Source organism: Quercus robur, chromosome 7 (genome assembly GCF_932294415.1).
Source record: "Quercus robur chromosome 7, dhQueRobu3.1, whole genome shotgun sequence".
Classification (NCBI taxonomy): domain Eukaryota; kingdom Viridiplantae; phylum Streptophyta; class Magnoliopsida; order Fagales; family Fagaceae; genus Quercus; species Quercus robur.
The window spans coordinates 3,224,474-3,250,237 of NC_065540.1; the positions used below are offsets into that span (position 1 = coordinate 3,224,474).

Sequence of the window (25,764 nt, forward strand, 5' to 3'; positions counted from 1 at the left end):
ATAAAGTGATGTATTGTCAAATTAAAACCCCATGCTAACGTAAGAAGATTTGAGGAAAGAATAAAAAAAAGCAAAAGCCATAAAAATAAAACCCATCCCGTTTTTGGTAGCTTTTTTTCAATATCAGGTCCCTTTCCTCTAGTCCACGTCCAGCCTGTGAATATCGTACATAGGCATAGGGTGGATCTATCAATCTGGCTCTAGTTTTTTGACTGAAGAAGGTAGAATCTGGCTCTCGTTAAATTCACTCGAACTCCATCAAAGCACAACGTTACCTACTCTCGTTAACCGCGCTTGAATCTCTCTCCCGCTAATTATTTATTAGGGCAAACTGCAGTAAACTCCCGAGGTTAAAATATTTCATAACTGATTAACTTGGTTTCTAAACTCAACTTAATTCCTAAATTGTTAGGTCTGCTACTCATTTTTCTGCTTTCTATCATGGTGATTAAGAACCAAATTATTCAGTTTTGAAATGTTTTGAATCTGATTAACATTAGTCTAAACCAGTAGCTGTATTTTACCCTATTTATCAATTAAGTTTACCATTAGAATAATTAATAGCATTTTAAAAGTAAACCTAAATGCACACACAAACACAATGTACGTATGCAACACTCATACTGTACTGTCAGTTAGAAAAATTATTCTGCTGTAGAAGTACGAGGGACTTCACAGGCTTTTGTGGGTGGTTCACGTGGTCCTCCCCCTAGCTCCCACGATGCGGGGTTCACTTAAGAACCTTTTTAGCATGGACATAAGCCTGGTTTCACGAATCACAGGCTTCATTTCAGCATGTTCCAGCACAGTACTACAGCACGTATTTTTTGGTCATTGTGCTTTGCTTGGATTAACCCTCACGAGTCACGACTCATGATATGATGCATCGTTGTCGAAGGACCACTCTGCCATTCTTTTTTCATTTTTACTTATTAGAATGCCTCTTTTGTAAGGACAAAGAAAATTTCGATTAAAAATAAGTCGAATACCGGCTCTGAGACCTGTGTTAATTTGAATGCCTTAAGGTTTGACAGTTTGAGTTCTGGTCAGAGCATTTCCACGATGGATATACGAATTGAATTTCCATAGGAAAATTTGAAGATGCCAACTCAATCCTTGCTAGTATAGAGGAGTATATGGGTGCCGGGAAAATTTCATAACACAACGTAAAACTTTGGAATTCCCATTTGGGCCTTCAGGTATTGTATAGTCTTTCCGAGTCCAAATCAAAGCCTCAGTTGGACGCCTTATAACTTAATTATCATAATATTGTTTTCCCCGTCACAACTTCAAGTCTTCCATAACAGCATTAGTCCTAGAAAAAGTCCATAAGCCTCCCAGTTCACACTAATATATAACTTGCAACACTTGATGATTACATGACTAATGTCTAATTTAAATCAGAAGAGCTACTACATCTAGATATATATCAGCTGGCCCGAAGAAGAGAATTTACATATTCATCATGGCCAGACATACAGCTGTTCAAAAATTTGTGGTAGGTCCGAATACAAAGAGATTCTAGGTATCCCTTTCGATTACAGACACCCTTAGGCCATAAGCAAACAACCATCTGCATCTTCATGTCACAAAATGGCGCCGGAGGTGAAGCACTATTAATTTGAATAAACCATCCATAAACTTGCTACGGAGCTACGTGGGTGACACCAAGTTCTGGCACTATGATGTTCAAAATGTAGAAGACGTGATCTTAAAATGCATAGGGTTCATCAAACCTTTGGTAGAGGACAGCATCGTTAAAAATTGAGTAATTAGGTATCCAAATCCACAGCACGTTCCAAACAAAACATAGCCTCCACTTCAGTCTTGTGATTTATGTCTGTTTACACGACCCCCAGTCCCTCCATTTTGTATTTGTGATCTTCCATTTTTCAACTAATCAACTAAACAGTTAAGACGCAAATCTCATTTCCCTTTGATTTATGTTTTGCATTAATAATTATAATTAAAAAAGAAAGCTGGTTCTATTACTTCAAGAGACATCAAACAGAAACAATCAATTAGGAACAAGTTACCAGCCCGAAGTTCTACATGGCACCAAATACAAGCAAAGACAACGGATTTGTTGCAAATTACAGTTGTAATATCAATTTTTGGTGTTCTTCTGTTCTCTTTTCCTCTCTTTTTTCACATTATTATTTTTTAATTGCTTAGGTTTTATCAATCAATTAAGGGAGTTTGATCGTAAGACTTCCTACATAGAAAACTTTATCTTGTATTTTATCCATAACTTGGTCAGCAACAGATTCATTACATAAGATTTGACAAAATTGTTTTACATAGACACACAGCCAATACCAGTGTTGTTAACCCAGCTTACCTGCAAAGACAAAACAATGCACAAAACAACACAGACAGTTTTTAAGTAAAAATGTTTTCATAACCACCATAAACAAAAAGAGGATTTTTTTTTTTTTTTTGGTGTAGAAAATTTGACATATTTTGGACAAAATAGGTTTCGGATGCACAACTAGAGAACTTTATCATGTCTAAAAACATGCCTCACACCTGGAAAAAATGATATGATGCCAAGAGATGACTCATCAGGTAGAAACTAACCAGGGAGTTAGCAGGAGAGCCATTGCCAGCTTCATTTTCCACTCTGCCAATGCAAACAACCTAATCCCATTACTTTTTTCAGGGACAAAAAATAACTTCCCAAAATAACAAAGACAAGCTGCTCCTTACCAGATGTTACTAATAAAATCATCTGCACAAAATTACACACCCTAACTACTACTAAGCAGGGGCAGTTGACATCCACCAAGTAAACCCACTCAGTCACATTTGGCCACCGAATCAAGTTTAAAAGAGAAATTACAAAATAAAATTCACATCCCAAATTCTCTGTTGGGTAGATTGCTGAAAGTAGACATTGGAAACTTTCCATCCTCATAAACGGGAATAAACTTGTTACATCCCATCCTCTCATTTTGAAGTAATTCTGATATACCCAGACCACTAACATTCCTCGCCTCATTCCATCCACCCCAATGGCCATTTGACATCTGCATATTACCAATTTGTTGAGCAGTCAATAGCGCAGATGGATTGTTGGGTTGAACTTGATCTAGAAGCATCGGGGAAAATCTATATGCATCATGTGGGGGAGAGAATCTATTCCCAAAGTTATCCGGGAATCCTAAGTTCTGCTGTGGGGAAATAGATTGTTGCATAAGCATGTTAAGCCTTGGATCTTGCTCAAAAGGACTAAACTGTTGAGATAGAGTTGGTCTCATATTAAAGCCAGCATTATTCAACCCCCGTTTTAGAATCCCTTTACCAACTTCCAGTATTGCTGGATCAATAGACTCAACATCTTCGGTGAAGCCAGAAATTCCAGTTCTTGCAGAATTTTGCAGCAAACGATATGCTGGAGGGTAAAAGGAAGATTAGAATTTATCTAAAAAGAGAATCTATAAATAAATAAATAAGTAAGAAATTACAAACCAGAAGGGTCAAATGCCTGTTCCATTCTCCCATGAGAAGGAAATCCTGGAGGCGTTGCCTTGGTTGGCACTGAAAATCCCGGTGGAATCGAAGTTGGGGCTCTAGAAACTGCAAGAGGACATTGGAGCAAAAAACCTCAGAAATATTTAAAAGAAAATATTGGCACCTAAAATCTTCTTAAACCAACATGTTCCCTTTACAAAAGCTCAAAATCACATTGCCGATCACTGGAAGACCAAGGACACAGCAGATACAATCCCAGAATATTAACCAAAATTTCAACTCTAATACCAACTTCGAACTTACTGAGGTATTCAAGAATCGCTCTATTAACACATTTACATTTTCTAACCCCAGAGCATTTTTGACAAACATAAACATCAGAATTAAAATCCCCGTGCTATAAACAACTAGTCACCACAACTAATTTAACTTAGTTTTTCCCAATTAGCATTTTATATATCAGAATGCAAATGATGGAAACAAAAAATCTAATGTGGAAGAACATAAACAAACTATACAAACTTATTAGCAAGTAACTCATAAATCCAAATTAGAAATCAAAAGCACCAGAATGACCATACAGCAGGAAATTTCAGCAAAAGGAAATATTATGACAGTATAACAGGAAATCTGATAAAGGAGCATAAATACCACACAAGATGATACTCACCAGGAAGTTTAGAGGACGTAAAAGGATCACTGCTGGGATACCTACCAGACTCCAAAAAACTACCGGATGAAAAGTTATGCTCATATGTGTCTATATAAGGATGCTTCTTTTCTACAAAATCACGTGAGGTGGAATATTCATTGGGCACATGCCTGATACTACCCAAAGAATTCTCAAAATCAGATATGTGATTTAGGTAATCCTCCTGTCTGGCAAATGAGAATCTGGACTGATTCTTATCTTGTGCTTTTTGTAAATTTGGTACTTTAATGGAAGCATGCTGTTTACCAGTTTCACTCAAGAACTTCACCAAATTGTGAGGGGAGGTTAATGAATCTTCCGATGTATCAATATCCAAAGACAAAATATTTGAGATTATGCTGCTCTCTCCAATATCAGACTCAGCACTATTGTTAACACCAAGTACAGGTTTTTCATAAATGCCCAAATTCCCTAATCCCTTCTCAGAGAACACACTAGAGGAACCAAACGTCCCACCAAAATCAGGAAGAATATTAATTTTATTATCATTGAAGCCATTAGATGATACAGTACTCTCAGATGTCAATTGATAAGCATCTTCCTCTTGTTTCATGCATACAATTCTAGGATCCTGAACAACATTACTTTGTTTGGATACCTCACCATGCTGCCAGAAATGACAGCTTGGCTGATTTAAATTCTGATATAGACAAGGCGAACAAGAGATGGATGGCTGCTGATGGATACCCTTGAAATCCTTCGGCTGCTGATCATCTAAACCTAGTAAGCCTTCCATGAGTGCAGCTTCCATAAAAGCTGTTGACATTGAAGCTTCACCAGAAAGCTCTTTATCATCTTGCTGTGCACCTTTTGTTTGAGTTAGGTCACCCTCTGGACCAACTGAACCAGAGAAGTTCTGTTTAAAATGATTATGATTGTTCGTTGATGATAAATCAGAGCATAAGCCCTGGACATTCCCATCTGCATGAATACTTCCATCTTTAAGGAAACCTGGACTATAGGATGGTTTAATTAGTTCAAGAGAGCTTGTGCTGGTGGATTGCGCTGCAATATTTTGATTGATGCCCTTAGCTGCTAATAGATGAGAAAAGTGTTTGCTGGAAGTCACAGTGGCACGGGTTGAATCTAGAATACTCTCTGCATTGGTATTGGATTCAACTACTTGACAATTTCCATCAACAAACTGTTTGGTAGACTCTATTGGCTTCAATTTAGCATTAGAATGCACTTCCCAGCTTTCTTCATCTATCATAGATTTTGTTGCATCATGGGTAGATCTTTCAGTCATTACGTCTAATGGAAGAACCTGGGAATTATCAGATATATCGGGATTTTGATTGGAAGGTCCAGAAACAGAAATACTTGTCACTGGTGGCAGACTAGTGGAGACACGCATGACCCTAAGAGAAGAAAGTGGATTAAAATCCATATCACACAACCAAATGAAAGATGACACAAATCAAGAATAACATACCAAGAGGCAGCATTAGGAGGTACACTAGATCTTCCGGAGCCATTATCTGCAGGAGGTCCCCGAACCTCATTGCTAGTGTACTGTTGAAAAGGATCAACAAGGGTCAATCAAATTGTGAGCACTATGATTACTAACACCCCACCTAACATATTTAATTCATTTTATTAATTAATTTAGGAATGCTTTACAACTTGATCATTGCTGACCCTCATCCCTCATATTTTGCAGATAATATAGAAATTTATTTTTTAGAAAAAAATTATGCAAAGGTCACTGCCGATAATAACATATATAGAGCCTTACATTTGAAGGACTTCTCGCAACTGGTTTGGCCGTTGATATGCTGGTATTGGCATTCTCAAATGCTGGGGAAGGTAAAACATTCCCTGAACGCCGATGCAAATTATTTGTAGCACCAATGATTTGTTGAATTCTACTCCTTTAAAACCATTATGAGTCAAATTACAATATGTAAAGGTATAACTAAAGAGCAAATGAGCACTGAGCAGAAATACACGTCTCCTAAAACAACATAATTTGGAATTTGAGGAGAGACGAGGTAAAGAAGAGAGTGGAGGCAAAGGCAAAGAGCCTAGATACAAATGTAAACAAATATTACAACACAAAAAAATTAAATAACAATTATTAGTTATAAAATAAAAAAATAAAACCTTTTGTGTTGAGAAATTCAGTTGAACAATCTAAACATAAAACAAAATTTTGGTTTCCACCCCCAGGTTGCTTTAATCTTCAAGCACAATATAAGCTGGCGTCAAAATCAATTGCTGGGATTTCCTCATAAAAATTCTTAAATTTTAGTAAAATAAAACCCTGATAAGAGATTATACCTTTCAAAGGCTGAAACTAGGTCATCTTTGGTAAAACTATCCTCCAAAGAGCCATAATCATGCAAATACAAACAATCTGAATTGCTGCAAGGCTGGATAAACAAAAGAATTATTCCCATGATATTAAAGATATACTTGATTTGCAATACAATTCTTCCAAAATTTTACCAAATTTTTTAACCATGCATGGCAATATTTTGTGGTTCCAAAGCAGGCCCTGCAAATGTGTACTCCTATCAATCATTGTATCATTTATAGCATCATAATCTTCAGGGAAAACACACACACACACTAGCTTACCTCAAGGATCTACCATCTAACACAAAACTGTGCACTGATTGAATACATCGAGCCGCTTCCTCCTCTTTTGAGTATGTTATATACCTAAAAATGAAAGATGGAACCACAAGATTGAAAATAAATATATATTTTTTAAGTTTTTTTTTTTTTCTTTTTTGATAGGTAGATTGTGGTGGAGGGAGGGAAAATGGGGTTCAAACCACAGACATAAAGCACCACAAAGGATGCCATTACCACTAGACTATCACTTGAACCCCCAATAAATAATTAATAAATGAACAAGTAAAATGGATGTACAAAAATCTGTCAAGTCTTTCATCATACCTAGTGAAAAATCAAGATTCAAACAAAATAGAGATAGAGAGAGTACAGTGTTTCTGTCCAAATTTTCCAATTAAGGCAACAAGGATGATTGAATAAGGAGGGGGGGGGGGGGGGGGGGGGGGGAGGGGGTTCAAATCAATTAATAAAGCCAGAATAAAATACTGTGCGTCCCACTTTAACATGTTACAATCTGTGACAACAATATGGAAAGCTTACACACAGCAGCTGTTGTTTGAAGAATGTTGGATAACCCCATTTGCTGTACGAGAAATGGACACCTTCATAACCTTCCCATACTGGCCAAAATACTCCCTGTGCTGAAGAAGCTGATAAACCCAAAAAAAAGTGTAGTTCAGGTGATACATGTTACTAAAATAAAATGAAACATTTTTTTTTTTTTGGGCGAAAAAAATGAAACAGAAGATAAAAAGTGCACCATGATCTGATAAGTTGCACTGTAAAATTAAATGGGATTTACAATGGTATGAAACTACTCACATCTTCATCTGCAAGGTTAAGAGGTAATCCAATTATATACACTAGGTTCCGTTGAATAACTCTAACATCATTAAGATGTTTCCTTCCTTCAGAAGCCGCCTTCGGCTTCGACTTCTGTAGTTTCTGTTTCCGCTCCAAATTTCTTTCAGCCACTAACCTGTTCAGTAGAGAATGTTATGATGTAACTCAACAACTGATCAAATTATATAAAACAAAATGACCACAAAACCGCACAAGTACCCTTACAACCTTTCACAATTTGCTGCCATCCCCACAATCTTTTCTTTGTCATAAGGTGCACGACATGCTGGACAACGACCATCAGTTCCATCTTTTTCAGCCATTTCCATTATGTGATGCCAACACCAAACACACATCTTTGAAGATAAAGAAAGAAAGAGAGAAAAAGGCCAGGGAAGGGGGGAGAGAGTAAACATATGTAAGTATCTGATGACTTGAAAAGTTAAAAAGCAAAAACAGGACAAATATAGTGCCTTTATCATTCACATGACAGAATTTAATTATAACACACATTTTACATCTATTTTTTTTTTTCCATTTAAGTAGGAATTAGGCCCATAAAAATTCACAGGGAGCAGCACCAGTTAACCACAGTTCAGTAGAAGGGAATAATAAACATAAAGCAACAAATTACAGCAGAAATCAGCAAAGAAATATTTTGCCAATGACTTCATATATTAAGTGAAGATTCTAGTCCTAACCTGATAACCACATTTGCATGGCTTCAATTGCTGGTCTGTGAAATCCATTTCCTCGGCACATATAGGGCATGTTTTTTCCCCCTTTTCAGCCATTATTCTCCTAAAAATTCAGCAATATCACAAAAGATAGATATTAAGAAACATTGCTTACTTTTTTGCGCAACCTAAATTATTAATGTTCAGACATATAAGCTTGGTGTTTGCACAACATTCAAAACATGCACACTCTTACCAAATTTCTTAAAACAACCATTAACAGTGAGGAAACATGCTTCTTGGCACTTGCATTGAGAAAGAAGTATCTTTGAGATGGTCAGTATTGATGCAATGTTTTTTCTCTTGTTTTTCCCAAGCAGTAGAAGCATGACTCATGTAGTCATACTCATAGACTTTTGATTCAACCCCAAAAGATGTACATTACACACAGTGATTCTCAAATACGTTTAAAAGTAATAAGTTACACACACACCCATGAAGCCACGACCTCACCCTCCACCCTATTCTATTCTTTATGGAGGGAGAAAGTGCGATTTGAACTAGAGCTCATTGGCAATGATTGTCAAAAACATAAAGCTGCAGAAGCTCAGATCATACTGAAACAGTCTTTAATGATACACAATCCCACAGCTACGGACCATCTAGCATTAAAACCAAACTGCTTTAGGTGCCACATAACCAACCACATTGCTAAGGCCCCACTCAGCAGAAAATAACCTAATGCAATCAATTTCTTTCCAGCACTCCATTTAATCTTAATAAGTAGCCATATCTGTTTCTCACGTCCCGCTCAACGGCACGCAGCAATCCATAAATTTCTCCGAACACTTTCCCTTCTTTCACCCCCCCTTCACATATCCAACTCTTATTATTACCCATAAGACCATAAATTACACAAAAAAAATCAGCACATTTTACAAGATTTCTAAGGCCAATTACATTGCTAAAACTAATTTGCCAAGAAAAGTTCACATTTTTTTTTTTTTTCAAAACCATACATGATTTTATTTTTGGTTTGGTGGAAATGCAGAAACACCCTCAGTTGAGTCAAAAGTATTAGCCCAAATATCTCTGAGGTCTCAATCGTTAAAGAAAAAAAACCCTCATAATACAAATTTCCTCACTCCACAATCAGTCAATCACAGTCAATGCTCATATCCCTAAAACCAACAACTCCTCTCTTTCTCACACAAAAAGCTTTCAATTTCTCTTTAATCAAACAAATAACAAGTTTCAAGATTTAAACAAACACATAAATAATCAAAGAAATTGCGACCTAGAAATGGGAAAAAAAAAAAAAAAAAAAAAACCTAATCCACAAATTTCATAGCTAAAGTACAACGAAAATTGAAAGATCGCAGTAAACGAAAATGAGTGCGATAGGGCTAGGGTTAGGATTTTAAAGGAGAACGAAGACTTACACAGTGAAGGATCGGAAAGAAGCAGAGGAATCTCAGAACTCTGAAGAAGATAAAGCAAACGAGAGAGAGAGAGAGAGAGAGAGAGCCTGTGGATGTGTACGTGAAAGACACGAGTGGAGAAAAGAGTTTGGGGTTTTATATATATATTTTTTATTTTACGCTATGTGGAGCCCAGTCCTGGTTTTAGAGGCTCTGATTGGTTCGTTTTTTCTTTATTATCTGACCTGTGTCATTAAAGCTGTGACGTGAGAACCTGGTGGGATTTACGGATGTGGCACTATTCCTCTCTAATTTATTGGACCCAAACCTAATTCGATGGCCCATTTAATTTTTACTAAAAAAAAAATTTAAAATACAACTTTTAAATAATGAAAAGGTTACTAAGCTTATTATTAAGAAATTAGTAACATAGTGTTACACATAGAGACAATGGGAATAAAAAACAATACTAGCTAATTTGACTAATTAGTTTAGCAAGTTAAACCTTAGGCAATGGTAACCAATAGATTCAAAGAAATGTGAAATGTCTATTCGCAGTTTCACAAATCACAACCCTTCCCTACCTTCCAAAAAAAAAAAACGATAAAAATGTAGTTTACAAGTTCTATCCTTCAATCTAAATCCAAAAGGCTATTTATAGTTTTAGAAAGCATTTGCGGATTTTAGTACACGAATGACCATCCATGTTTTAGAACTTCTTGTTGTTAGTTGTTAATGAAGTGTAAATGAGTCAAAAAGACTTTGCAGCTGACCAATTTTGTTTCGGATTGTTCTTTTTTTTTTTTCTTTTTTTTTTTCTTTTTTTTTTTTTTGTATTAGCATTTTATTTTTTATGTCTCCACTTTGGGCAAGGTTTCTTGAACCCAATTATTCATCAAGAAGCCCATCTAGAGGTTTCACACACAAGCATGACTTGGTCCAAGTTCTTGATAGGCTAATCACGAACTAGATCCACAAGAAGAAGATAATACAGTCCAATACTCATTCCTCCCTTATAGAGGATTGCATAGACTTGGTGACGAGTATTAAGATAAGATCATCTAGGTAAAAGACGATCTTAGCCACACTCAAGTCGGGAACAAGAGTAAACGTAAAATCCCGTCATCATATGTCGTCCTTTGAGGTGAGCCAGGCCGACACTCATTGAAGTTGTAAATAAATGCAATCAAGACAACTAATAAGCAATGACTACGCCGGAATAGTTATAAGAGCAGTAATGGCTCAATGGTCATCCGTTACACCTTAAATGGAATCATCATTGTCAATTAATGCCGCGTTCCTCTCAAGAGAAAAACGCTCAAAGCAGTAAAAACCTCCTTTGCCTTTCTTTTCTTAACAACAAGTATAGGAGATCGTCCATCGGTATTGACGAGGTCAAGTTTCAGCTTCATCACTTGGTGAGGAAAATTCTCGAAGTGCAGATCAAACACTGCTTCAAAGAAGCCAATCAATGTGCGGATAGGCTTGCTAAAACCGGAACTAAGCTAGAACGGGATTTTATTGTTTATGAATCTCCTCCTTCGGTGATTATTTTGATGTTGTTTTATGATTGCACGGGCATGTACTTTGAGAGGCTTAGGCCTAACTTTGTTACATAATGTTTTTTAGCCTTTAATAATATCCTTGGTTACCACACAAAATAATAATAACAGCCTATTCCAAGCTCAACAATCACCCACCATTGGACGTACCATTGAATCGATCATTCTGCACATCAAAAACATGTTTTTTTTTTTTTTTGGGTTAAAAAAAAAATGTTACTCTTTGGTCAGCAAACCTTGTACTTAGAAATCCCTTTTTTTTTTCTATATTTTACTAAAAAAAATTAAATCAAATTTTGTGGCCCACCATATTGCAAAGTAAGTAGGGGTGTGCAGAAAACCCACCAACCCGCCAAACCCGACCCAACCCAACCCGACCCGTCGGGTTGGGTCGGTTTTTAAGGCTTGGTGGGTTGGGTTGGGTTACAAAAAAATTTTTATAGCGGGTCGGGTTGGGTTTAGGTCATAAAATTATAAACCCGCCAAACCCGACCCAACCCACTCATATTTAATATATATATTTAAAATATATTATATATTTAATAATTTAAAAAAAAACCAGTTGTACTAATTTAATATATATATAATATAATATATTATATAATTAATAATTTTTTTTAAATAACCAGTTCTTCTTATCCTACATAAAAACCAATTAGTTCACACAAATCCTAATAAATTATAATTGTTGTTTAGTGATTAGTGTTGTTTGCCTTTAAGGAGTTACATTGATACTAATCTTTAGGTTTTTTTATTATATTAATATTAATATTTTTTTTTCTACTCAATTTAATAATAATAATAAAAATTTGTCAAACCCATGGGTTTAATCCGACCCAACTCGACCCATATGGGTTGGGTTTGGTTGGGTTGGACTTATGTGATGGGTTGGGTTGGGTTGAATTTTTTTTGATCCACCATGGTGGGTTGGGTCAAAAAATTCCCTCAACCCGACCCAACCCAACCCATGCACACCCCTAAAAGTAAGTATTTTGGGGTTAGAGCATTATTTACCATCTCTAAAATTACTTTATATATTATACTATTCAATTTTACAATACACCCAACATTTCATTTCTTATTTATCTCATCTATTCATTAAAATATTAATTTCACTAACTCTTTCTCTCTCTTCCTCTTCATAAAAATAATTTTAAAAAAAACCCAGCCACCACCACCATCAACCCACTCTTCCTCTCCATTTCATTGTGTCTAAAAGATTACCACCATCATAAAAAAATATTAAAAAAAAAAAAAAAAACCCAGCCATCACCAAGAAAAAAAAATCCAACAAACTCAACACGCCACCGGCCTACAACCAACACCACAACCACAATAGCCACCACCACGCCACCAACCAACAACAACCACTACAAGAACCACCAAGAGGGAAAAAAAAAATCACCAACAACCAGAATCACAAGAAACATCCACCATAAGAAGCACTAAGAGAAAATAAAATAAAATAAAAAACCGTGAGCTAGAGAGAGATGTGAGAGAGAGAGAGAGAGAGAGAGAGAGAGGCTTGGAACATTCTGGAGAGAGAGACGATGAGACACTGAAAAGAGAGAAAGAGGTTGATATTTTTGAAGGGAATAAAAAATATTATATGAGATTTGGAACGTTGCTACAATACCATCGTAAATTTATGATGGTACCGTAGCACAATTGCAAATTTTTTTAGAATTACAAGTCCGGATAATGCGAGTTTTATGGGGTTTTATGCTAAATTTTAGCATATTTAGAGTTTTACAACTCTAGATACTAATGCTCTTAGAAATGAACCATCCTTGTCTTTTCTATCCCTCTCTCTTATTTATGTGTAAGGGATTTAGATTGCAAAAGTTATTCATCTTTTTGTTCCTTCTGGTACTTAGTAATGCAATGATATTGATTAAAAATAATAATAATAAAAAAGCAGAGACTCGATGCTTGGAATATCGAACTAATTGCTGGAATGGAATGAATTTAGGAACACAATTTGACAAAAATGCACGAGCCAATTTGGCTGGAGTGCGAAGACATGTATTTTGGGGCCACATTCATCTGACTTTATTTTGGACTTGGGCAACACAAGAAACTTTCATTTTTTCTTTTTTATGGTTTGAACTTGATCAAACGAGTAGTTGCAAACTTGGCATATAAACCATGTCTAACACCATGTTGGTAACTTGATATAATTAAACTGGATGGGGATTACAAGATCATGCGCAAAACTATGGATTTTAATAGGTTGGTTTGATATGGGTTGCACTACAATGAAAAGGGTGAGTGTGTCTTTAACAGAAATAGTTTGGGGAGAGACGGAGAATTGAAAATTTGAGAGAAATGAGATGGATTGATTTAGATAAGGTAACATTTGTGATTAAAAACATCCACGTGTGTGTTTATCAAAAAAAAAAAAAAAACATCCACGTGTGAAGTTAAGATTAACACTTGGACATAATTGATGGTCTTTTCAAGTTTTTGAGCTTATGTTCGACCAAATAAATGGCTGAAAATGTCCGTGTCTTCTAATTGGGTTAGGTTAGGTTAATTGGATGGTTCAAGTTGGATGGTCTTTTGAAAATGCTCAAAATGATAAGTTTTGAAACACATTGGTTGACATTAGTTAAATAAATGAGCACAAAGAATGTGTAAGAAAAAAAACCCACCAAGTTATTAAAGAAAAAACTCGAGACATAAACCCATTTGATAAGTTATAAACTTATATGCTTCACTAGGGATGAAAGGCTCATAGAATGAATTATTATTATCAGTGGCGACTCCATAAATTTTTTCAGGGTGTTCCTCAACAAGCATAAATTACACAATCTAATAAAAAGAAAATTTTATATATTGACAACAACAACAATAAAAAAACACGCAAATATATAAAATTTGCAATTGTCTTCTACGAGTTTTCATATTTTGAAATCGTTGCATGATAGTCTCATTATTAATGTTACAAGCTACATCTTTTTCAATATACACAATCAAGCAATTATTCATCCACTGATCTCCCATTTGATTGTGCAGTTCATTCTTTATATATTTCATTACTGAAAAACTTCTTTCTACTGTTGCAATAGCAACTGGAAGGGTCAAAGCTAACTTCACAAGCAAATAGACTAATGGATAAGTCTCATGCTTCCTTGTACTCACTAACTTTTCAACAAGTTCACTAACTCCTTGAAGCTCTAAAAAAAAGTCATTGCTACGCATATCAAAAATGTAATTCTGCAGTTGAGAGTCAAATGCCAAAATATCTGTCCCAAGAAAATCAGAGGGATAGAACTTAGCTAGACATATCAACTTGTCCTTATCGAAAGCCACAAATGAATTACTTGGATTTAAGTAAGTCATACAAAGGAGCAAATCGGTATTTGCCTCAGAAAAACGGTTGTTAAGCTCTTGAAGTTGTATATCTATAACTGTGTAGAATAGCTCAACACGATAATGATGTAAATTTGTATTTTGTTAAGTGTTGCGTCGCGGCCTCCCACTAACTATAAATATTTCATCCATGTTCAAGATAGAAATATCATGTGTGGTACAAAATGAAGACACTTCAGTTAATAAAGATTTTCATTCATCGTCTTTCATCACTTACAATCGTTGCTTAGACACTTTAACAAGATCCATAGCATTTACTATATCTTGATTTTTTTTTTTTTTTTGCAATAATATTGACAACTCATTTGTGATCCCTAAAATGTTTTTCATCAAGTGTAGAGCAAAGACAAATTCAAAAGATAGAATTGACCTCATAATAAATCGAGCTTCAACTTTTTGGTCAGAAAGACCAACTTCTTTAATAATCTAAAGAACATCAACAGTTGCAGAGAACATCAAAATCAAGTTGAGAATAGTCCCATAATATGATCCCTATCGTATATCACCAAGACGTTTAAAATTTGTCTCTTGATTCAAACCTTGCCCACTTCTACGTACACCATTCTCTAAGTCTTCTTTAATTTTGACAAATTATGTATCTTGAAGAGCATCTCGTCTTTTACAAGAGCCTCCAACAATAGTTACTAAATTACTAACCACATAAAAAATTCAGTAATATTAATGTGATTTTTAGCAACGACAATAAGTGTTAATTGAAGTTGATGAGCAAAACAATGGACATAAAATGCTAACTTATTCTCTTTCAAAATTAAAGTTTTGAGACCATTGATATCACCTTGCATATTACTAGCCCCGTCATAACCTTGCCCACGTAGGTTCGATAAACTCAAATTATGTTCACAAAGTAAACATTCAATAGCATATTTAAGTGACAAAGCGGTGGTACTTGCTACATGTACAACACCAAGAGACAAAGCGGTGGTACTTACTACATGTACAACACCAAGGAACCGCTCTATAATAATTCATTTTTTGTTCACATAACGAAGAACGAGGGTCATTTGTTCTTTCACTGAGATATCACGTGACTCATCAACTAATATTGAAACGAACCCATTGTCAAGATCCTTGATGATGACTTTGAATGTTTCACGTGCAATTACATTCACAATGTCTTTTTGAATATTAGAGTGGGTAAGCTTGCAATTTTTCAGAGCGTTTTGCAACACTTCATTGATAGATTCATTGTGATCCCCCAAAAATTGTAGAAGTTCAAGGAAATTTCCTTTATCACTTGAACCTTGAGATTCATCGTGAACACGAAAAGCTAATCATCGGCATAAAATGAATCTTATGCAATCAACTATTGCATTTAATTGAACTCGATATTCAAATTTATCTTTATTTGATTGCTTAACCAAAATACTTTGAATGTGTTGCTTTTCCTTCAGTAGATCTTCACTCTTTTTGACAACTTGGTTATGAGCACTATTAACTCCTCCAACATGGGAATCTAACTTGACAAGCTGATTCCAAAGTTTGAATCCCTTCGTTACAAAAGTCTCACCTCCTCCTTGCTTACCAACATCTTGCCCAAATAGGTAGCTATAAAAACAAAATGTCGCATCCTTTTCTATACTATATTCCAACCATTTTCTATTTACATATCATTCGGATCTAAATTGACGGTGCTTTCCAGAAAAATATGATACAGGGTAATCATGAACAAGTTGACAAGGGCCTTTTGTTAAATAATATCTTCTTATTTCATCATGATTATTAGGATGATAAGAAGATATCTTTTGTCATAGTCCAAGATCTGAAAGAATATTTTCTAAGTTAAAGTTAACACGAATTCGCTTAGAAGATGAAGATGAATCTTGCACGGGAGATGAATATTAGGTACGTGGTTTTCTTATCAAATATTTGTCCATAATTCTAGCAAAAGAATAAATAATAAACTATAAGTTCATTTGAAATATTAATAAAATTATTAATTATTGTTGTTTAGTTGTTTCATTAATTTGTTTGTCTTTTATAAACTATAATTTGTTATATTGTTGTTTCATTAATTATAAAATTATTAATTGTTATTTAGCCTAATATAATTTAATTTATTTGTCTTTTATAATGTATTGGTTAATTATACAACTTTAATTATTGTTGTTTAGCGTAACAATAAACTATATTGCTTTAATTTGTTTGTCATTAATTATACTGTTTAATTTGTTATATTGTTTAGTCCCCTGTGCACATTACACTAAAAGAGTCAGACATTACCCATCCCATGTGCAGCACAATAATTAAAGCAGTGTAATGTGTTGCCCGGCCCCATGAGCCCATCTACCCCCTCCCTACTCAACAGACAAGCACAAGCCTCATGCTTGATGCCCCAATCACAATAGCCAGCTGTTAATCAGAAAATTCCATAATCACAATACACATTACACTAAAAGACAATCAATATCTCACCAACATCAACACCAACACCAACACACATTGACCAACATCAATGGATAAGATAAAGCCAAATTTAAAAAGACAAAAAACAGGCAAAAAGCAAAATATAAATAAAGCTAATTCGACCAGCCAATCAGAGACTTACAGTTCAAAAGAGAGAGAGAGTTACTAAGTTAGACTCTTAAAGAATAAAGAGAGAGAGACTCATTCATTAATTTCATTTCATAGTTTTCATTTCAGTGAGATAAAGAGAGAGAGACTGAGAGAGAGTTAGAGAGAAATACCTTGAGGGAGGGAGCACAGAGCACCGAACACCGGAGCAGAGTGATTTGTGATCTGTGATGGGGGGCAAGCGACAACGATGACGAGCGAGCTACGAGCGATGTGACCGTGGGTTTGGTTTGCTCTGTATTGGGGTTGGGTTTTGGTTTGCTCTATATTGGGTTTTTTTTTTTTTTTTTTTTTTTTTTTTTTAAACACTTCTATATTGTAGTTTGTTTTGCTTTTGCTCTGTATAGACTGTATTGGGGTTTGGTTTTCTCTGCCAGCAACGTGATCGTGGGTTTGATTTCTGATTCTCTGTATTGGTTTTTTTTTTTAATTTTTTTTTTTTTAGAATCCGTGGGTTTGCTACCTCTGTAATCTGTTGGACTCGCCGTGGGCTTGGCTCTATTACAAATTAAAGTACTGTAATGTGCTGCACATTACACTGCTTTAATTATTGTGCTGCACAAGGGATGTGTAATGTTTGGCTCTTTTAGTGTAATGTGCACAGGGGGCTAAATAATATAACAAATTAAATAGTATAATTAATGACAAACAAATTAAAGCAATATATTTTATTGTTACACTAAACAAAAATAATTAAAGCTGTATAATTAACCAATATATTATAAAAGACAAATAAATTAAATTATGTTAGGCTAAATAACAACTAATAATTTTATAATTAATAAAACAACAATATAAGAAATTATAGTTTATAAAAGACAAACAAATTAATGAAACAACTAAACAACAGTAATTAATAATTTTATTAATATTTCAAATGAACTTATAGTTTATTGTTTATTCTTTTGCTAGAATTATGGACAAATATTTGATAAGAAAATCACGTACCCAAGATTCATCTGCTGTGCAAGATTCATCTCCTGTGCAAGATTCATCTTCATCTTCTAAGCGAATTCGTGTTGACTTTAACTTAGAAAATCTTCCTTTAGATCCTGGGCTACGACAAAAGATATCTTCTTATCATCCTAATAATTATGATGAAATAAGAATATATTATTTAATAAAAGGCCCTTGTTAACCTGCTCATGATTACCCTGTATCATATTTTTCTAGAAAGCCCCGTCGATTTAGATCCGAATGGTATGTAAATAGAAAGTGGTTGGAATATAGTATAGATAAAGATGCAGCATTTTGTTTTATTGCTACCTATTTAGGCAAGATGTTAGTAAGCAAGGAGGAGGTGAAACTTTTGTAACGAAGGGATTCAAACTTTGAAATCAGCTTGTGAAGTTACCCATGTTGAAGGAATTAATAGTGCTCATAACCAAGCTGTCAAGAAGAGTGAAAATCTACTAAAGAAAAAGCAATACATTCAAAGTGTTTTGGTTAAGCAATAAAAAAAAAAAAATTTGAATATCAGGTTCAATTAAATACAATAGTTGATTGCATAAGATTCATTTTATGCCGGGGATTAGTTTTTTGTGGTCACGATGAATCTCAAGGTTCAAGTGATAAAGGAAATTTCCTTGAGCTTCTACAATTTTTGAGGGATCACGTGATATCTCAGTGAAAGAACAAATGACCCTCGTTCTTCGTTATGTGAACAAAAAAGAAATTATTATAGAGCGGTTCCTTGGTATTGTATATGTAGTAAGTACAACCACTTTGTCACTCAAATATGCTATTGAATGTTTACTTTGTAAACATAATTTGAATTTATCGAACCTACGTGGGCAAGGTTATAACGGGGCTAGTAACATGCAAGGTGATATCAATAGTCTCAAAACTTTAATTTTGAAAGAGAATAAGTCAGCATTTTATGTCCATTGTTTTGCTCATCAACTTCAATTGACACTTGTTGCCGTTGCTAAAAATAATATTAACATTGCTGAATTTTTTTATGTGGTTAGTAATTTAGTAACTGTTGTTGAAGGCTCTTGTAAGAGACGAGATGCTCTTCGAAATGCACAATTTGCCAAAATTAAAGAAGATTTAGAGAATGGTGTACGTAGAAGTGGGCAAGGTTTGAATCAAGAGACAAATCTTAAATGCCCTGGTGATACACGTTGGAGATCATATTATGGGACTATTCTCAACTTGATTTTGATGTTCTTTGCTGTTGTTGATGTACTTGAGATTATTGAAGAAGATGGCCTCAACCAAAAAGTTGAAGCTCGATCTATTATAAAGTCAATTCTATTTTTTGAATTTGTCTTTGCTCTACACTTGATGAAAAACATTTTAAGGATCATAAATGAGTTGTCAATAGCATTGCAAAAAAAAAATCAAGATATAGTAAATGCTATGGATCTTGTTAAAGTGTCTAAGCAACGATTACAAGTGATGAGAAATGATGAATGGAAATCTTTATTGACTAAAGTGTCTTCATTTTGTACCACACATGATATTTCTATCTTGGACATGGATGAAATATTTGTAGTTAGTGGGAGGCCGCGACGCAATACTCAACAAAATACAAATTTACATCATTATCGTGTTGAGCTATTCTACACAGTCATAGATATGCAACTTCAAGAGCTTAACAACCGTTTTTTTGAGGTGAATACCGATTTGCTCCTTTATATGGCTTGCTTGAATCCAAGTAATTCATTTGTGGTTTTCGATAAGGAAAAGTTGATATGTCTAGGTAAGTTCTATCCTTTAGATTTTCTTGGGACAGATATTTTGGCACTTGACTCTCAACTGTAGAATTACATTTTTGATATGCGTAACAATGACTTCTTTTTAGAGCTTCAAGGAGTTAGTGAACTTGCTGAAAAGTTAGTGAGCACAAGGAAGTATGAGACTTATCCATTAGTCTATTTGCTTGTGAAGTTAAGTTTGACCCTTCCAGTTGCTACTGCAACAGTAGAAATAAGTTTCTCAACAATGAAATATATAAAGAATGAATTGCGCAATCGAATGGGAGATCAATGAATGAATGATTGCTTGGTTGTGTATATTGAAAAAGATGTAGCTTATAGTATTGATAATGAGACTATCATGCAACGATTTCAAAATATGAAAACTCGTAGAAGGCAATTTTAAATTTTATGTATTTGCGTGTTTTTTTATTATTGTTGTTGACAATATATAAAATTTTCTTTTTATTAGATTGTGTAATTTATACTTGTTGAGGTACACCTTGAAAAAATTTCCTGGAGTCGTCACTGTTTGATTTGCTCTGTATTGGGGTTTTTTTTTTTTTTTTTTTTGATAAACACCTCTGTATTGGAGTTTATTTTGCTTTTGCTATGTATAGACTGTATTGGGGATTAGTTTTCCCTGCCAGCGACGTGACCGTGGGTTTGATTTCTGATTCTCTGTATTGGTTTTTTTTTTTTTTTTTTTTTTTTTTTTGTTGAGAATCCGTGGGTTTGCTACCTCTGTAATCTGTTGGGCTCACCGTGGGTTTGCTCTGTTACAATTTTTTTTTTTTCCAAATTTTAGTTCAAATTTTTTTTGGGTTTTTTTTTTTTTTTTTTTTTTTTTGCTTGAAAGTAGAACAAATATTATATATATATTTTTTAATTTGAGAGTGTTCCTAATTTTGTGATTGAGGATGTTCCTAATACAAATTAAATATAATTTTCTTTTTAATTTTTTTTCAGGTCAAGGTGTTCCTGGAAACACCCTGAGCTGTACATGGCGTCGCCACTAATTATTATAGCTCAAACAATCAAGTACTACTAGTTTAGTGGAAAAGACAATGCTACAAGTCCTTCCTAGATTATTGACAGCCTAGTGCATGATATAAGAGATGTAAAGTACTACATAATCATATATCTTCGTGCAATATATTAATCGAATTAACCAGGAGATATCTATAATTGTGCTAGATTTTTTGTTAGAAACTTGTAATCAATGTAATTATCGTATGTGCACAAAACACTATAAAGACTAAATGACCAATAGAGCATCTTAAAGGTCATTTTGTCCTCTAAGTTTTCTCCTATTCCTTTGAAATACCACGTGTCCACAACATTCATAAAAATTAATTACAAATTAATTACAAGTACATTACAAAGGTTGACTACATATAAAATAAGACATAATTATATTATAAATTAATAATATCAAAATCACTATAAATAACCATTAAATAAAGAACAAAATTTCTCTCCAAACTAGTTTGGAAAGAAACTTTTCAAACTTCTCATATATCTTTTTTTTTTTTTTTGTGAATTTTGAAAATCTAACCGTTAAATTTCATGTTCCCTATATTCTTAACATGCATATCAAATTTCATTCAAATTAGATATTATTTACTATTCGATCAATAAACTTATTTTTTATACACAACTTTAAATCATAAAAATTTGAAAATTTAACATTTGTTTGTTGAGATAGCAATTAATCTTTGATCTTCTTGAAATTTTACATGCATGAAGAATATAATAAGAACATGCAATCTAATGGTTAGATTTTCAAAATTCACACTTAATATAGAGATATATGAGGAGTTTGTAGAGTTTCTCTCTAAACTAGTTTGGAGAGAAACTTTGTTCTTATATAAATAAAATTTAAATTAAACTAAAATAGAGAAATTATAATGATTTGCTAATTGAGTCAATAAATTAGAGGAAAAAGGAAAATCTTAAACTATAAGATAAATAAATAGAAAAAAAAAAAGTAGATAAAGAAATTTGTACTGGGTGGAGGTGTTGTGCATGATAGCCAAAACTCAATCAATTCTTAAACACATGATGGAAATGGACTCAAATTAATTATAATGAAAAGAAGAAACAAAAGTTGAACACGCAAGTTGGAGTTAAAGATCTGTGTATGGGGATGCATTGAAGAAAATACTCTTCTTTCTGCTTAAAAATATTATACGAAATTGAATTGTGTATCAAAGATTTGGTGTGATTTTTAATAACTCAGTTCTATCACCCTAGCTCTGTAAGATCTTCTTCCACCTTAGTATACTACAAACAATGGCACAGTAGAGGTCAAGCATCATTCGACGAGGTTGGAAAGTAAGGTAGAGAAATTTGTTGTGGATGAATTTTACTAATTGGCTACTGTGAGAATCATGGAAAATGAGAATGGAAAAGCAAAAGTTTCTAAAGTAAGCCAAATTAATTGGTTGAGTGCTTGACTGAGTAACGTGAGTGGGGAATCATAAGGCAATAGTAAAACAGTAAAAGTAAGTAAATGATAAACATAAACAAAAAGGTGTGACTTTGAAGCTTGGAAAGAGACCTGACGAGATAAGGGACCAAAAGTTTTCTTTTGTGGGGGCTAGCCCTTACAAAAATAAACTAGAATTATCAGTTTTATACAATATAAAGGATTTTTACAAATCTTTGGGTTCTCATGTCCCCCGCCCCCTCGTCCTGTCAACATAGCTCCGCCCCAGCATCTCTTTCACTGAAATTTCAATAACACAAGGTAAGAGCAAAATTGTAAAAGTAAATGATAAACATAAATAAAAAGATTTGGTTGAAACTTGAAAAGATATCTGACAAGGCAAAGGAGCCCGAAGCTTCCTTTGTGGGGCTAGGCGGCTAGCCCTTATAAAAGGAAAAAAATATAGGTGCTCTGAAAACAATGTTCCTTCCTCTCACATGAGGTGTGGGTCCCATGCGTGAGTCCCACCATGGGGCCTACCTCTCATGTGAAAGGAGGAAATATTATTCTCAGAGCATGTAAAAATTACCCAAAGTAAACTGGAATTCTCATTTTTATACAATATAAACGACTTTTACAAAAGTTTGGGGGGTCATGCCCTCCCCCACCTGTCAATGTAGCTCCACCAGTGCATCTTTTCCATCGAAATTTCAATAACATAAGATAACAGTAAAACGGTAAAAGTAAGTAAATGATAAACATAGACTAAAAGATGCAGCTTTGAAACTCGAAAAGAGATCTAACAAGGCAAGGGGACTAAAACTTTTCTGGGGACTAGTCCTTATAAAAATAAATTGGGATTCTCAGTTTTATATGATATAAATGACAAAATTTACCAACATTCTGGTGGCCTAGTTGGTAAGATACTGAGCCGGCAAGTCTCAGGACTTGGGTTCGAGCCTCAACAACTAGCTGTGTATTGGTGCTCCTTATATCCCATCTCCATCCCAAACGGTCCAAAAGAATAATAAGTGAGTTTCTCACAGACCGGGAGTATGGGGTTTCGCCCGGGAGCGAGTAGGATGCTACTATGGTTACGCCCAAATAGGGAAGTGATGTGCATGAAATATATATAATAAAATACTCTCATATTTGCATTTTTTACCATATTTTTATGCTATCTTGTGATTGATTACATATTATCTTTGTTTAATAGGTGAGAAGGGTTTTACATGCAAAGTGGAGCTAAGTCAATCGCTAACCCAACTTCAAGGACGTGGAGGGCATGAAGTAAAGAAAAGAAAAGCAACACGAGCTAAGCAAGTAGAAAGAAAATTAAAGAAAGGAGGTCCAGGCCTATTGATTCAAAGCCAACATGAAAAGAATAAGGACCTGGAGACACGTGGAGCACAAGAAAAAGAAATTAAAAAAATAACAATAGAAGTGCTTTTGTGGGTCAAAGAGATATACAGTGGGCTTGGGGTTTTAATTGCTCTTTGTTAACTTGGGCTTCTCTTTTGGGCTGGTCTTTGGTTTTGGCTAGGCACAACTTGAAGTGTAGCGTGTGGCTTACAATCCTAGTTTCACTTGTACTAGGAATTTTCATAGAGTCAGGCGGCTTCTCTTTGAAGTGCGTGTCTTTGTGTGATATAAATACTAAATAGAGAGCAAAACAGAAAAAATAAGGGGGTTGAACATATAGAGGGCTGCGGCTAGGACTGGTGCGCAGGAGCAGAACGTGTTTCTTTTTCTATGGCTTTTCGCACCGTAACTATTTCTTTCTCTATTTTATTTATTTAGTTTAATGGTTAGTATTTTATTTTTATGTTTTCTTTCAATTATTATAAGTAACTAAATTTATAATTAGGGTTAAGAATGAAACCTTGTTAAGGATTATCAGTAATATTTATGTGATTTGATTTTTCCCACAATAATTGTTCCTTAATGATTTAAATTGTTCTTACTTCATATCAATTGATTAAGATGAGATTCTAGATATGAGTTCAATCATGTTTTTCTCATGATTTAGGATTGGTCTTAATTAATTGAATGTTTGGTTTATTAATTCTTGATTATAAAATTAGATATCTCTTGTTATTTGTCTGTCAATGGATATAATTTATGATTTGATTTTTAGAATTGGATATATCTTGTGATTTGTTTGGCTATAGATACAATTGATGATTTGATTTTATACTTAAGAAGCGAAGAAGAACATGCTTTAGATTTTTAAACATAAGTTTTAATGATGATATTTTTCATGATAGCAAGATTGATTTATAGATTATCATGTAGTGAGTTGGGAAAAATTAATGATCATAAATATATGCTGATATGACTTACAAGGCGGATTCCAAAACCTTAATTCATTTCCCTTGATTGTTTACATCTTTTTATTGCTTTATATATTTTGCTTAGTTTAACTATTTGCTTAATTTTATTATTTGCTTAGTTTATTTAATTGCAAACAACCAATTTTTATTAAACTAGATTAGGATTAATTTGGTTAAGGTTTAATTGATTTTCCTACGTTCATACAAGTCCATGTGGGTTCGACCTCGTTCTTGTCCAACTATACTTCGGTACGATTCATACACTTGCAAGTATTTTAAAATTTCACAACAGGAAGTCACACTGGTCGCCCCCCTACCCATTTTCTTTAACCACCAAAAAAAAAAAAAAAAAAGACAGAATTTGGCCTCCCCACTTATCAGTGTAGCTCCGCCTTTGTATTTCTTCCAACTTGCCCAAAGTCTATTTTGCTTGGACTAGAAGAGAATGGTGCAGCTCATGCACTTGCAGAGTGAGCTCTATATTGTAATATTTCTAGATCTATTCATTTTGCTGTATGTCCCCAATCTGTTTTTGATGTTTTAATTTGAGACTCCTGTGTATAGTCACTCTTTTTGTGTAAATGAATTATTTTGAGTAAAAAAGAGGAAAAAAAACAAAGACAATGCTACAAGTCGTTGATCAACTAAGCACTATGATAAATCGCTGGTCGCTACCATGTTATGGCCAGATGCGAAAGAAACAACGATCATTTCATTTCACGCTGTGGCACCAAACTCCCATCCTACACGTGGCTAAACGCAATTGGCAGTCTGAATCCATCTTTCACGTCTCTCTAAAGCGTACCAACTACCAACCATCAAGCATGATCCTAGCCGTACGTTCAGCACGCAGCCTATCCCCACACGACGATTAAATATAGCAAAATAATCTTTTAAATGTGTGAATAATATTGTGAAATCCAATTTTAAAGAAAAACATTGCTAAATGAAGGTATTTATGAGTCTTGTAAACAATACACAGCACAAAAAAAACACTTCTGCTAGAAAACGTGGAAAATGCGCTACTCAGCGGAGGCTAAAACAATGCAACGGCTGAAA

General features: G+C 34.3%; 1 protein-coding gene across 14 annotated transcripts; it reads right to left on the bottom strand.

Annotated features, from left to right (window-relative positions):
- Window positions 1–1,323: 1,323 nt before the first annotated feature.
- Window positions 1,324–9,836, bottom strand: LOC126691762 (uncharacterized). 14 transcript variants are annotated; one of them, XM_050386894.1, is made up of 15 exons: window positions 9,732–9,836; window positions 8,314–8,413; window positions 7,841–7,968; window positions 7,592–7,748; window positions 7,310–7,419; window positions 6,770–6,853; window positions 6,638–6,686; window positions 6,470–6,561; window positions 5,925–6,060; window positions 5,622–5,701; window positions 4,145–5,547; window positions 3,472–3,579; window positions 2,710–3,394; window positions 2,581–2,623; window positions 1,324–1,896 (listed from the first exon to the last, which is right to left on the bottom strand). In XM_050386894.1, exons 2-13 carry the CDS (start codon window positions 8,404–8,406, stop codon window positions 2,853–2,855), a joined length of 2,982 nt encoding a protein of 993 aa, XP_050242851.1. In that variant the 5' UTR covers window positions 8,407–8,413; window positions 9,732–9,836; the 3' UTR covers window positions 1,324–1,896; window positions 2,581–2,623; window positions 2,710–2,852. The 14 variants fall into 14 exon arrangements, with proteins under 14 accessions (XP_050242851.1, XP_050242848.1, XP_050242841.1 ...); XM_050386891.1 differs by having other exon boundaries at window positions 1,324–1,904; XM_050386884.1 differs by having other exon boundaries at window positions 1,324–2,341.
- Between the last annotated feature and the right edge of the window lie 15,928 nt (window positions 9,837–25,764).